The sequence below is a fragment of the Pleurodeles waltl genome, chromosome 3_1 (assembly GCF_031143425.1).
Source record: "Pleurodeles waltl isolate 20211129_DDA chromosome 3_1, aPleWal1.hap1.20221129, whole genome shotgun sequence".
NCBI lineage: Eukaryota > Metazoa > Chordata > Amphibia > Caudata > Salamandridae > Pleurodeles > Pleurodeles waltl.
This window is the reverse complement of record NC_090440.1, coordinates 480,431,417-480,446,304: the sequence shown is the minus strand read 5'-3', so window position 1 is coordinate 480,446,304 and position 14,888 is coordinate 480,431,417. Positions and strand designations below refer to the sequence as shown.

The following is a 14,888-nucleotide window of genomic DNA, read 5'->3' as shown; positions in this document are numbered from 1 at the left end:
GGGTGTGAAACCAGTGCTGGATCCCAGACAGCTAAACATTTCCAAACAGTAGACAACATTCTGAATTTAGCAAGGAGTCATTTGTGTAGATCCTTCAAGGTTTTCCTAAAAAAAAATAACAGCTGAAATAATAAAATATTGAAATTGAGGTGAAAAAAAACAGCCATTTCTCTCCTCGTTTTACTCTTTAACTTTTTCCTGCAATGTCAGATTTTCAAAAGCAATATACAGTTACGTCTGCTTGACCCTTCTGGCTGCGGGGATATATAGGGCTTGTAAGTTCATCAAGAACCCTAAGTACCCATAGCCTATAAATGAGGTGCTCCTTGTAATGGGTTTTCATTGTAAACTGGGTATACAGCAATGTATTTGAAAAAATATAAAGAGTCAAAAATAAGTATCAAGGAAACCTTTGTATTTCCAAAATGGTCACAAGATAACGTATTGAGAAGCAGTGGGTATTTGCACATCTCTGAATTCGGGGATCTCCATACTAGCATGTGAAATACAGGGCATTTCTCAAAAAGACGTCTTTTTTACACATTGTCTTACATTTGGAAGGAAAAAATGTAGAGAAAGACAAGGGGCAATAACACTTGTTCTTCTATTCTGTGTTCCCCCAGGTCCCGTGGTACAAATTGGTACCTCACTTGTGTGGGTAGGCCTAATGCCTGCTACAGGAAACGCAACATGGATACATTACATTTTTACATTGAAATCAGACGTGTTTTTTGGAAAGTGCCTAGCTGTGGATTTTGGCCTCTAGCTCAACTGGCATCTAGGACAACCTAGCAAACCTGGACATTTCTGAAAACTAGATACCTAGGGGAATTCAGAATGGGGTGACTTGTGGGGCTCTCACCAGATTCTGTTACCCAGAATTCTTTGCAAACCTCAAAATTTGGCAAAAAAAAAACACTTTTTTCTCACATTTCGGTGATGGAAAGTTCTGGAATCTAAGAGGAGCCACAAATTTCCTTCCACCCAGCATTTCCCCAAGTCGCTCAATAAAAATGGTACCTCACCTGTGTGGGTAGGCCTAGTGCTCGCAACAGGAAATGCCCCAGAATACAACATGGACACATCACATTTTCCCCAGAAAACTGACCTGTTTTTTTTGCAAAGTGCCTATCTGTGGATTTTGGCCTCTAGCTCAGTCGGCACCTAGGAAAAACTAGCAAATCTGGACATTTCGGAAAACTAGACACCAAGGGGCATTCAGAATGGGGTGACTTGTGGGGCTCTCACCAAGTTCTGTTACCCAGAATCCTTTGCAAACCTCACACATTTCGGTAATGGAAATTTCTGGAATCTAAGAGGAGCTACAAATTTCCTTACACCCAGCATTCCCCCTAGTCTCTCTATAAAAATGGTACCTCACTTGTGTGGGTAGACCCAGTGCCTGCATCAGGAAATGCCCCAAAAAACAATGTGGACACATCAAAATGATCTGTTACAGAACTACCAGTTTTTGCGTGGTGGGGGGGTCATCTAAGGAAACCTACCAAACCCAGGCACATTTTAAAATTAGACATCCGGTGGAGTCCAGGGAGATGTGGCTTGCGTGGCTCCCCTAACATTTTCTTACCCAGACTCATCTGCAAACCACAAATATAGCTAAAAAAAAGATCACATTTTCCACACTTTTCTTTGTTGAGGCCCTGTGTCGGTACAAATTTTCTACCATCCAATGTTCCCCTCGGTCTGCCGATAAAAATGATATCTCACTTGTGTGGGTGGTTCAGGTGCCTGCTACAAGAAAATGCCAAAAATATGTCGAGATTGAGGGGATAGCACAGCAAGTTGATAAGCATAATTTTTTTAATACATTTTTAGGCTGACTCTGCTTTGGGGAGCCACAAAAGTGAGGTATCATTTTACTTAGGAGACTGAGGGGAATGCTGGGTGGTAGGAAATGTGTGCCGGCGTGGTGATCCTACAAATAAAAGTGAGGAAAATTGCATTTTTAAGCAAATTCTGAGGTTTGTAGGGAGTATGGGTAAGAAAATGTTGGGGAATCCATGCAAGCCACACCTCCCTGAAATTCACCGGATATCTGTTTTTCAAAAATGTCTGGTGTTGTAGGTTTCCTTGGATGACTGCCGCACCAGGGACCAAAAACGCAGATGGCAAACCCCTCCCCCCTGGAATAAGAGGTAGTTTTGTAATAGATCATTTTGATGTATGCACATCCTTCTGTGATGTTCCAAATACTAAAATTTGGAAAAAAGCACTTGGTTTATGTTAAAAAGACCCCTTGCCCACCAACCAAGTTAGTGGCATGCTTCATTATCAGGGTCCTGCCCGAGACACCTAGCATGTCATGGGTGTGCTTCGATGCCCGATTTACAGCGGAGTAGATTTTGTCATTTTTACCACACATACTGGTTGGATTTGGCACAAGGATGAGTGATGGTTTAGTAGATCAAATTTTATTAACAAGAGATTTCACAAAAATGGAATGCACTGTTAACTGAGAGGCCAAAAAGTGAACCAATGACTCAAAGCTGGTGAGCTGTAAAGCCATGTCAAGGCACACATCAGCCAAGCACCACTCCGTGCACACCGCCATCATTTTTTTTTTTAAAACAACAAAGATACCAATAATTATAAATAAGTACAAAACTACAAACACAAAAGCTCTAACTGAATACATGACAGTAAAGCCAACGTGAAACTGAACATATGAAAATATAAAGCAGGCAGTTTATGGTCACAGTAGTTCCCAGTAATTCTTCAGAGTGTGGTAACTCCTGAAACAGACAGCCACACACAGCCCAGGCTTTGAAGGGCAATTTGGGCAGTACATCCGGCTCTCCCTCCGGATGCCTCTCCAGGCACACACTTTATATTTCTTAGTGGGCAAGTCTTTTTTGGGAGTGGGAGGAAGGTGATCATGAAAATGGCGATCGTTCAATCTAGCCACATCCTCCCCCACTGCTACTCTAGGAACTCTTGCCTGTTTCACCACAATAAGGCTCTCTATCACCAACTCCTGAAATTTAACAAATTTCATCCTTGACTAAGGGGAACAATCCTTGAACACAATAAAAGCATTAAAAGTTGCTAAATTAAACAAATAGATCGCCAACTTTTTATACCACATGTAAGACTAACGATCAGCAGTGTAAGGTTCCAACCTCTGTTCTACTCTATCAACACCACCCATGTGCTTATTGTAGTCCAAAATGCACGCAGGTTTGTGCACTTCCGCAGCCTGACCCCAAACAGTCACAGGGGAAGTTCTCTCATCATGGATGGTAGTTAGCATGTACACATCCCTCCTTTCTGCAAATTTCAGAGCTAGCAGTTCATTATTACGCAAGGCACTGCAATGTCCCCTCTCAAGTTTTTTACAGACAAGCTCCCTTGGATTGCCTGTGCCGTTAGAACGGATTGTGCCACAAGCAACAGCGTCCACTCTGAACAATTCCTTGAACAACTGCACTCCATTGTAGAAGTTATCTACGTACAAATGGTGACCTTTGTTAAACAATTCTCTACCAAGTTCCCACACAACTTTCTCACTAAATCCAAAACTGGATGGACAACCAGGGGGGTCAATACTGGAATCCCTAGCAGTGTAGACCCGGAAATTAAACACATATCGTGCACTACTTTCAGACAGTATATAGATCTTAATTCCATAATGTGCCCTATTACTAGGAATCTACTGCTTAAAAACGTAATGCCCCTTGAACAGGACCAAAGACTCATCTACAGATATTTCTTTCCTTGGAACATAGACGTCTGAAAAGCGATCTGTAAAATGATCAAGGACAGGCCTAATCTTAAAAAGACGGTCAAAATCAGGGGATCTCATGGCAAGGCTAAAGCATTGTCAACAAAATGCAGCATCCAAAGAAGAAGCAAATACCGATTACGAGACATGGTTGCAGGAAATATAGCCATTGCCATCAAGAGAGTAGTAGACCAATAAGAAGCCAGTGACGGCTCCCTTATCAACCCCATCAAAAAAGTCAAACCCAGGAATTTTTTGAACTCTTCCAGATATGTGGGAATCCACTGGGTAGCTCTAGACTGAGTCTCGCAGCATTGTACCTCAAATACTGCTCTGCATACAAATTAGTATGCTCAACAATCTCTTCCAAAAATAGATCGCCCATAAACAACTGAAAGAAATTGACAGGCAAAAAGTTTTCTGTATTCGCTTTACACCCTGGGAGACAAGTAAAAGCAGGCAACTGTGGCTGCTCCATGTTTGGGGAAACCCAGAGTTCAGGTCTTCCAATGGGAAACCTTTCAGCCCCAGGCTGCTGCACTATTGGCACATCAGTGCCCTCCTCTAAAACAGGCCCTTCATCTGCACTGAGAGTGGCTTCCTCAATAGAGGATTCCTCTCTGACAGAAAATTTACTGCCATAATCTCTCACTTCCTCCTCTGCCTCAGATGCAGAGTCAGTCTCATAATCATGGTCAGAAGACGACTCAAAAAGCATGGCAACAACCTGCTGAGTGGTCACTCTGCGGCTAGCCATGATCCTTTCTAAGAAGTGTAACTTGACAAATGTGCCAACAACAACCAGCACTGTCTAAAATAAGTAATCAACTAAGTGTGGCTTTATCACAAAGAGTTATGTACTCAAAAACTATACCACTCACTTGCCTGAAAAAGCTAGTCTCTCCAGCAACTACGCTGCACAGACACAGCAATCACCAATGATATCTCACTAAAAAGAAAAGCAAATTAGACATAAGACAACATAAATATCATTGTGCACAAATCTAAGGACAATTTCACACACAATCCTGCATTTAGTACACCACCTTCAAACATATCATTCATGCATGCCAATAATACTCTTTTGAAGTAGATTGTTTTTACTTACCTAAAAATGCAACTATGCAAACTGCACTTCAACCACTACCAACACCGCAAGGAGCCACAGCAAAGGAAGCAAAAGCTTTGAACTAGAACAAAAAGGAGAAATAAACTGTTATAATCACAAATGCATATACTTTGCCAGTTGACAAATACCCCACCACCAAGAATTTAGAAATGTTCCCTGGTGCCTAAGTGGATTCTGCCCCCCCTTAGGGGCAGATAGGCCTACAAAAACTATGCCATTCTGCCCCATGGGGGGAAGAAATGGCCATCAGTAATATACTCCCTTTGGGGAAGCAACCCTTGCCAAAGGGGCCGCCACCCCACACAAAACACACACACAAACACAAGATCCCTGGTGCCTAAGTGGATTCTGCCGCCCTTGAGGGCAGATGGGCCTAAAGAAATAGGCCGATCTGCCCCCAAGGGGGGGGCAGAAATGGGCAACAGTTCTGTGCGACCCTTGCCAAAGGGGGCACCCCCCCCCAACACAAAAAAAAAAAGAAAAAAAACCCTGGCGTCTTGGTGGATTCTGGGCCTAAACAAAAATAGGCCGATCTGCCCCGAAGGGGGGCAGAAATGGCCATCAGTAATGTGCCCCCTTTCAAGGACGATCCTTGCCAAAGGAGGCGTCCACCAACACAAAAAAAAAAAGAAAAAAAAAGAAAATTCCTGTGGCATTGGTGGCTTCTACCCCCCTTGGGGGAAGATGGGCCTAAAAAAATAGGCCGATCTGCCCCCAACTGGGGCAGAAATGGCCATCACTAATGTTCCCCTTTTTGCGGGGGTGACCCTTGCCCAAGGGACGCTCCCAAGACACAAAAAACACACACTCAGCCCAATCCCTGGGGCCTAGTGGGTTTCGACCCCCCTAGGGGCAACATTGGCCAAAAACATGGCCTATCTAGCCCCCCGGGGGGGTCGAAATATACAAAAAAATCTTGCCCCCAGGGCAGCAACACTTGCCCAAGGAGTTGCTGCCCTAAAAGATTCTTAGTAATGTAATCCCTGTTTCCTAGTGGGTTTCGACCTCCCCCCCTTCACCCCCCCCCCCCCCCCAGGTGGCAGATTAGCAGAAAAAACAGCAATCTAACCCCCAGGGGGGCCCGAAACAGGGATGTGATATTGCCCCCAGTGGAGCGACCCCTGTCTAAGGGGTCACTCCCCAAAATCAACAAAAAAAATCCCTGTTGCCCAATGGTGGATTCCTGCTTCATGGTGCAGGAATCCATTGAAAACAGGCACAGGAGGAAAGGAAAAACCTGTTCCTTTCCCCTTGTCTGTTTTCCCCCCACCAACTTCCCCCCAAGGAAAAGGACTCACCTCTAACACGTACTCTCTCCTAACATGCTGGAAGCAAATGGCTTCCAGCGCGTCCCCGGGAGCATTTAATGATGTCGGTGTGCTGTGAGTGCGCTGACATCATCAGATTGCTGGGGGGTGAGGTGGAAGGGGAAGCGATTCCCCTTCCATCCCAGATGGGGTGTGTAAGTGGGATGCCCATGGGGAAGCGCTAGGGCTCTCCCCATGGGCCGGGTGCAGGACAAGCTGGTGTTGTCCTTGGCACATGGGAACCTTGGCCAAGGACGAGACCAGCTCGTCCCAGGCACCCGAGGGGTTAAAAGAAAGTTTATTTTGTATATAAGTTTATTATTTACTTTAAAATAATGAAACATTTATTTGATAATTATATATATTTTAAAAGTCTAAATAATATATTTTTTAACATTAGTTCCTAGGAGGTGTTATTTTATTTTCCTGCCTCTACAGGTTTTTATGGGAGTGTGTTACAATACTGTTGAGTGGCCATGTATGGTGCTTGACTTACTTGAGGACTGGATTGGAGGACACTTACACAGCAGGGCTGTCGTAATTTTAGAAGTGTAGTTTGTAAATAGTGATGGTCTTATTCTTTTTTGAATATGTGTTTGTATTAGCATGCCCTTCTCCAAACCCTTCCTAAATGTCTTCAAACCACTCCCATGTAGGAGTTAATATTTCAGATTTTCCAGACACTCTCCCTTGTCCCTCACACATTTACTAATGAAAAGTGTACATCTGTGTGCAGAGATCTCAGAACAAAAAAGGTCAGAAAGGCTTTGGTTTCTGCCAGTAGGTCTGTGAATAGCATTTTGGAGTACATGAGCAGAACTACTTTACATACTGTGAAATGCAGTATGAGAGTAGGACCTTTTGTATGGTTTTCCAGAGCAAAGAGTTCACCATAGATTAGTCATGTAGCCATGCCACTGAATGTATAGAAATAACCTGAGGTTGCGTTTGCTGGAGAAGCACATTACCTCAGTCCTTAAAATGAATTTCTTGTTACAGAAAGAGATGTATAGGCACCATCTAGATCTATCAGGGCTAAATGAAAATGCATGCACACCATCTAATCATACCCTTAAAAGAGTCTTGGGGATTGCTCAGGCTGTAAGAGCGGGTTCTTGGAAGTGAAACTGAGGTTCAGGAACATAAACTGTCATGCCCAGAATTATTCTTGGCAGAATCTGCTTAAAGAGCTACACAGGGCAAGCTACTTTATTTAGTGGCTCAAGTTCTCATGCACAGTTCCCATGCACAGTCTTTCAACCTTCAGTGAGGTATGAGTATCATTTAGAACTAACATGTTAAAAAGATCTGTAACACTCGCCAGGCGTCACCAACTTTACACTGCCAGTCAGTGTTGAGAATGACCCTATTTCTGGCAAAATAACTAGTAGTTTTCCCTGATAAGTAAATAACAGTCTGTCAAAAACATTGCAGTCGGACTGGGAACAGGATATAAGCGCTTTGGTCGAACAACCAGCTTTTAGTCATTATCCTGGCTGTATGTCAAAGCAAGGAGAACATTTAGAACATGCTGCCAGGTGTACATACATATTTAGCTAAGCTTCAGCTGCTATTGAAAGAAACTCATGAAATGCGTAGATGTGTTTTAGATCAACACACACAAACCCTCTGATCTTTTATTGTTTTAAAAGCACCTTGGTATTTGAAGTGCATTTTTAAAATTAATTTTGGTGCCCAAGTTAAAGAATAGCCTTGTATGAATATCCTTTCTTTCCCTGCCAAGTATTTTCTATGGCATGAAGGCTTCTCTGAAACTTTGCAGAGCGCAGGCTGTTTACTGCCGAACAGGAGATGGTAGGCAGGTCATCAGAGGGGCTTGAAATAATCTCTACTGATGCGTTCTACTTCATCTAGACGAGGAATATATTTTAAGTACTCACATCCACTGCACTGCTATATCAGATAATGTGAGAATAAGGAAGCCGCCAGGATTATTCTCTAGTACAGACAGCTGTGCAATCTACAAATTACGTTAGGCTTTCAGCCTCCTAAAGTGCTTAGTACGATTGAATGAGGGAAAGATCTGTATAAAGGTCAGAATCTTTACTCAATTAATGTTTATAAAACCACTTTTTATTATTTATAATAATGTTTAAGCTGTAAAACAAGTGTCTTGATTACTCCCCCAGCATAAAATCGTCCGCTATGACAACCGCACCTCAAAGGCTGTTTACCACGTCCTAGCAGGACTCATGCCACTCTTTATGTTCCCTCCTCAGAAAATTGAATGCAGATATTGGTTTAGAGCTTTGATTCATTTTTAACAACATAAAAACTCTCTTTCGGTATTGGATGTCCTCATGGTATGGAAAGTAGTTTTCAAATGTGCATCCCTACCGCACCCAGCTATTTGAACTTCTTATTCATTTGTCTAACATATGAGGACGACTAGTTTCGGGAAGTAACTTAAGTGCACCCATATCCTTTATTAAGAGGAGTCTTGTTGGCATGTTTTTTGAGGTGATGAAGAGTGGAGTTCCTCTTATCTTATCCTCTTATTTTTACAGACTCCTTCCCAAAAAGCTACAAGAAGAAGATAGAAACAACTGACAGCATTCTGTTAGTTCAAGGTAAATGTACTGTTGACATTTGCTTGGGTTCGTGACCCCCAACCTCTGGCCATCTTCTGAAGCATCTGCAGTCTTAGTAACCATGGCTCTGATGATTTTCAGTGCACAGAAGCTTAAATGTGAGTGTTATGTATTTAGTGAGATCCCAAAAGTATAATGTGGGTCTCAGCCTTGCTATTATTATGGCTCATTTACTTTCTATCTCAGGGTCCTGCTCCGCATATACAGTCAAGCTTGCCTGTGGTGGCTGCTTTTTTTTAAATCCCTTCAGACTAGTGTATTAAGGATAATTTGTATACAAACATAGATGATGTACCCCTGACAGCTTTCTTGCTTGGGTCCAACCATTGTGACTGTTTGATCGCTTTAGGGTGGAGCTGGTACTGATACGAACTTTAAGTAATTCTTTGTCTGGTTCAATTTGGTGGAGGAGGTCTCCCGGGTTACCACATAGCAGGATCTTCCACCATTATTATTTAATTTGTACATTTATCAGTAGGAAAGTAGAGAGTGACAGTAAAGTGTAACATGAGTGAAATACGGCTACAGCCATGACATCAAGATGTTTTATTTTGAACCGTGATCAAGAAAAGTTATGTAGATGTAAGGAATATCTATATCTGGCAGATCACCATTCTCAGTATAGAATTGATTAAGAATTTTTTTGGGGCGTCAAGGAGGTCCATTGCTAGGTACATGACACAATCTCAGATTCTATATTGACGTCAGCATTTTCTGTTGTTCTGATTGCAACTCAGCAGTGTGTTTCCATTTTGTCTTTTTAGGGGCAAGCTAGATCCTTGTGACTTCCTCTTCTATCTACATGTATTTTTATAGGCCAGACCACTGTGGACTCATGTTTTTCCTTCACCTTTTCTCCAGTCATGCAGTGTGTAATTCTACACTCAGGCCCACATTTCGAGTTTGGCGGGCTGTGGAAGCTGCCTGCCAAACTTGTTAGGTTAAAGACCGCCAGTTCAGTTTTCCGCCTGCTGGCCCTATTATGAGTTTCCCGCTGGGCCAGCCGGCAGATACAGAGTTTACGGCCACTGGCCCAGCTGTAAACTACCCACAACATTGACACCGGTTTATAATCGAGCCCGTGGTAATGTTGCGGTGCTCGGTTGCAACAGCCCCCGTCGACCTGAAAAGCGCAATGGGGCTGCTCATGTGAGCCCCTGCACTGCCCATGCTCTGGTAGCTTGGCACTGAGCAGTCAGGCTTAACTTAGAAGGCAATGTGTAAAGTAGTTGTGCAATAAATCATGCAACAACAAAATAGAACACCACAAAAATACACCACACAGTGTTTAGAAAAATATATAATATTTATCTGATAAGATGCAGGTCAAAATGATTAAAATACAATAAGTATATGTTGAAGATATCACTGTAGAAATGATATAAAGGCCCTCATTACAACCGAGGCAGCGGGCGCCAGAAAACCGCCAGTGCTGGCGGTATTCCTGGCTCCCTATTTCGACTTTTCCGCTGGGCCAGCGGATGGAAACAGTGTTACCGTCTGTTGGCCCAGTGGAAATGTCACATCAACATTGCTGCCGGCTCGTAATAGAGCCAGCGGCAATGCTGATGTGCGGCAGGTGCAGTAGCACCCGTTGCGCATTTCACTGCCCGAAATTCAGGCTATGCCTGGGGGCCCCTGCACTGCCCATGCCGGGTGCATGGGCAGTGCGGGGGCTCCCAGGGGCACCCTAAGTCCCCCTTACCGCCAGCCTTTCCATGGCGGTGTTAACCACCGTGGCCAGGCTGGCAGTTCGGGACTCATTCGCCAGGAAAGAGCCTGGCGGTATAGTGGATGGCCGGCGGTATGGCCGTTGCTATAGCACCACGGTCATAATAGTTGGCGGTGTTACCGCCAGCTTACCACCGGCCGCCAGGGTCGTAATGAGGCCCAAAGTGTCTTTAGTCTCTTAAAAGCAATAAATGTCTCTTGCAAGCACAAAGTACCTGGTTTGCATTCAAAATCTCTGCAAGGAACTGCAGAGGAGTAGATGCGTGGAAAAGAGGGAGGTGTGCATCGATTTCTCGGGCCACACACAGCGATGTGTTGTTTATTATTATTCACGCAGGGAAGACTTTGCGTTGATTTCCGGCACTGGGTCCTGGATCCTCTTCGGGTTGTGGGGTTTTCGGACGCCCCGGGGACGATGCGTTGAATACCGGCACTGACAGGACGAAGTCACAGGAGCTGCGTCGATCCGGTGGGTGTTGCTTGGAAATTTCTTCCGCACGGCAGGTGCTGTGTCGATTCCTCTCTGGAAGTCAGGCTGCGTCGTTCTGGCTCGGCTGTGTGTCGATCCAGTGGGCCATGCGTCGAATTTCCAGTCGCTACGCTGGCACTGCATTTATGCCACACATGGAGTTCTTCTTGCAGGAATGAAGTCTTTTTGGTCCTGAGCCCTTAGAGAGCACTTCTCACCACAGCTAGAGAGCAGCAAGGCAGCAGGTCAACAGCAAGGTAGCAGTCCTTCACAGAAAGAAGTCAGGTGAGTCCTTTGGGCAGCTAGGCAGTTCTTCTTGGAAGATTGCAGGTTCTGGTTCTGGTTCAGGTTCTCTTCTCCAGGAAGTGTCTGAGTTGGTAGGGGCGGAGGCCCTGTTTAAATACCCAAATGCGCCTTTGAAGTAGGGGAGACTTGAAAGAGTGGCTTAGAAGTGCACAAGGTCCCCTTTCAGTTCAATCCTGTCTGCCAGGGTCCCAGTAGAGGGTGTGGCAGTCCTTTGTGTGAGGGCAGGCTACTGTCCTTTGACATGCAAGTGTCAGGCCCTCCACCCTCCCAGCCCAGGAAAACCCATTCAAAATGCAGTTGTATGCAAGTGAGGCTGAGCATCCTGTGTTTGGGGTTTGTCTGAGTGAATGCACAATGGAGCTGTCAACTGAACCTAGCCAGACGTGGATTGTAAGACATAGTTAAGGGGCTACTTAAGTGGGTGGCACAATCATTGCTGCAGGCCCACTAGTAGCATTTAATCTATAGGCCCTGGGCACATATAGTGCACTTTACTAGGGACTTATAAGTAAGTTAAATAATCCAATTGGGTATGATCCAATGTCATCATGTCCTAAAACCAGCAAAAACAGTATCCAAAAAAGTGGAGGGAGGCAGGCAAAAAAGTTAGGGGTGACCACCCTAAGGCTGTCAGGTCTAACATATTTACATTTGTTTGTCAGTGTGTTGCTCCCTAATGCACAGAAACAAGCGTTTTCTTTTCTCTTTCTTTTTATCATCAAGGCCATGTGATTGAATTAACAACTGTTGACCTTATGACTGCTAAAAACACACAGGCTATTCTATAAGCACAAGTATCATGGCAGCCACCACATGTCATACTTTTGTGTACAGATTTGTGGGAAAAGTGTTTGGGTGTGCGGACTACTTTTTCCTCTGCACCTTCTCCGATGCTATTTTGGCTCATACACAGTAAATATTTTCTTTGGGTTCAGAGATTTGTAGTGTAGTAGACTGTTTAGAATAACTCCCCAGTCTTGTAGGGAGTAGACAGAAGTAAGCAGCATGTCCAACACATTGTGCCTCAAAATGTGGTTCCATTGGTATTTCTCTGCTAACTTCTATACAGAGGTTTTATTTGCCTGGTTCTGCCATAGACACGTCTTGGAACATAGCCACTCTAATGGCGGCCTACACTGTAATACTCAAGTCATCTTTACATGCATGTTCTCTTTTGCATTCTGTTACTTTATATTTAATTGGTTATGTGCACAGTGGATAACCACAGAAAGAAATTACTGCCACAATGGTTTGGGCAGACAAGGTAAAACAGTATTGACCAGCCGCCATCTTAGATTGGGAGATATTAGACCTTCCAAGATGGCACCTACCAGCTCAGGAGGCCGTGGAAGCTTGCAAAAGCAAGCAGGACTCCGTACTGTGCTCACCCACTAGCCTCCCAGCTGGACCCAGCAGCCCAAAACACCATCGAACTAGACCACTGCCCTCCACCCAGTAGGCAGCATACTGAGCGCTGCGTCCCGTAAAGCGCAAGGAAGAGAACCTCAAAAACGATGAACACCAGGTTTCTCTAGTTCTACTGTTTTGCTCTAAATCACATCCTCTATGTCCAATTGTCACTTGTTAGATTCCATATGGAGTGATTTTACCTTATTTAAATAAGTAAATAGAATATGTTGTGTTGCAGTTTATTAAATTACGTTTTTGGATTTAACAATAACTTTAAATAGAACCTTTCTGGGGTAACCTCCCACACAGAATTTGTACATAGTATTTTGTTCTGCTTTAGCATAGTCTTCATTTTGCTACAGCTTCCCCAGTGTCTCAACAGTTCCCCGTATGGAATATTGTTTTTTTCTTTTTTAATTAAAGGCATACCCTATTTCAAAGAGTAAAATGCTGTTAGCAGATTGCAGTTTTGTAAATGTTTTAATGTGTAGCCTTTTTTCATACACATTCAATTTTAAATGTAGAAATTTGATTTTGTGTATTCTAATGCAAATTCCACATTGATCAGATTGTTGTTTAAATAGGTGTGGTATTCTTTCACTGAATTGACATTATTATTCAAGATAACGTCATCAATATATCTAGCCCCAAAAATTACATATAATTAACCTTATCATGGCCACAGATAGCACAAGCAGAAACACATCCAACCATTTGTGGCCACGGTTAATATTACTTATCGGCCATGTCACCCTTTTTATGTATCTACCATCATTTTTTAAATAACCTGTTGTGATGAGTCTTCCGAAAGAGTTACAGCACCTGTTTTCAACCAAACCTCTTGTGATGCCTCAGTAGGACCTTAATTTGGTTCTCACATACTCATATATGCACCCCATTTGAACAAAATGCTCAGCTTTGCTTTGAGTCTTGTAAAACTGTCAACAGTCTTTATCATAACAAAAAAATCAGCTCTTCTCATGAGTGAGTTGCAATTGCTGTCTGTCCAGCAATCATATACCTCCTTTTTTTCCAGGCAAACTAATGCTGCATTCTTGCCCAAAGTTATGATGCCTTTCTGTGATGGACACTCCATCACCCTTCCAGCATTCTTTGATCCACCGCATCCTTTGAAAGATGAAGAAAGGCTTCATCCTTTGGATCCCAAGGGAGGTTTGAGCTTTTATATCAGTCACACCAAGGGCCATTGAGTGGACGGTCAGCACTTTGTGGGTTCGCAGGGGGAACGAAGATTAGAGCAGTGCAGAAGAGAACCATATCAAGGTGGAAAGTCCTCTGCATCAAAATCTGCTGGGCGTTGGCCAGGAAGCAGTCCCCAGTGGGCTTTATCACATTGGGCCATGGATTCTAACACTGTATTGGCACTCAGAGTACTTGTCCTTGTTATCTGTCATGCTGCAATGTGGGCATCAATTCACATGTTCAAGAGACACTACTTCCTTGATAGGGAGGCCTGCTGGCAGGGACATTTTGTCCGTTCAGTCCTGCAGGACTTTTTAATCTGAATAATTCTGCAAACTCACCACCTTGAGAGGGACTGCTTTGGCATCTGTTCACAAGGTGAGGACTCTGTGGTTAGAAGTATCCATCACAAGAAAAAGTTACTTACCTTTGGTAACACTCTTCGTGTGGATACTCTATCTCGCTGCAGATTCCTCACTGATTCTCCCGCCTTCGTGTTCTGTGAAATGGACTCCTTTCTCCATGTTTGAAAGGGCCCAGTTTAGAGACCTGCACACTGTGAGCCTGAGCAACCAATGACTCAGCATCTAAACTGATGGCAGTTATATGTGGCTCAGTCATTACTTACAGGGTGTGAAGGAGTCTACACAGAGCCACACAATCTCACCTACTGACCCTCAAGGGAATTGATGTAAAACTTCTACAGATCCAGTCTGGCACCTGTGGGTATTCACAAGGTGAGGCGTGTGCAGTTAGGTCCAGTATCCACCAGAAAGAGCATTACTGAAGGCAAGCAACTTGTCTGTCTACAGTGTTTCTATTTGGAACAAGAATTACATTTGAATGCTTTTTTGCACATATGTCTTGGTAGATGTATTTTTGTTAATATTGAATTGTTTGTATGACCTCCACAAACACAAAGCTATTTATGAAGTAAAGGCTTGGCAAGGTTTTACTAGGACAAGTATGTACCTCTTCA

The 14,888-nt window shown here is 43.6% G+C and overlaps 1 protein-coding gene across 3 annotated transcripts in view; it reads left to right on the top strand.

Moving 5' to 3' along the window:
* The window catches only part of FAM174B (family with sequence similarity 174 member B), a 137,465-nt gene that overhangs the window by 111,842 nt on the left and 10,735 nt on the right, over nt 1-14,888 (top strand). Inside the window, exon 3 of one of the 3 annotated variants that reach the window (XM_069222747.1) lies at nt 8,707-8,769. The exons of the other annotated variants lie outside the window; for them this stretch is intronic. Coding sequence (XP_069078848.1) covers nt 8,707-8,749 — 43 coding nt within the window. The 3' untranslated portion in view covers nt 8,750-8,769. The remainder of the gene's footprint in view (nt 1-8,706; nt 8,770-14,888) is intronic. 3 annotated transcript variants of the gene reach the window in all.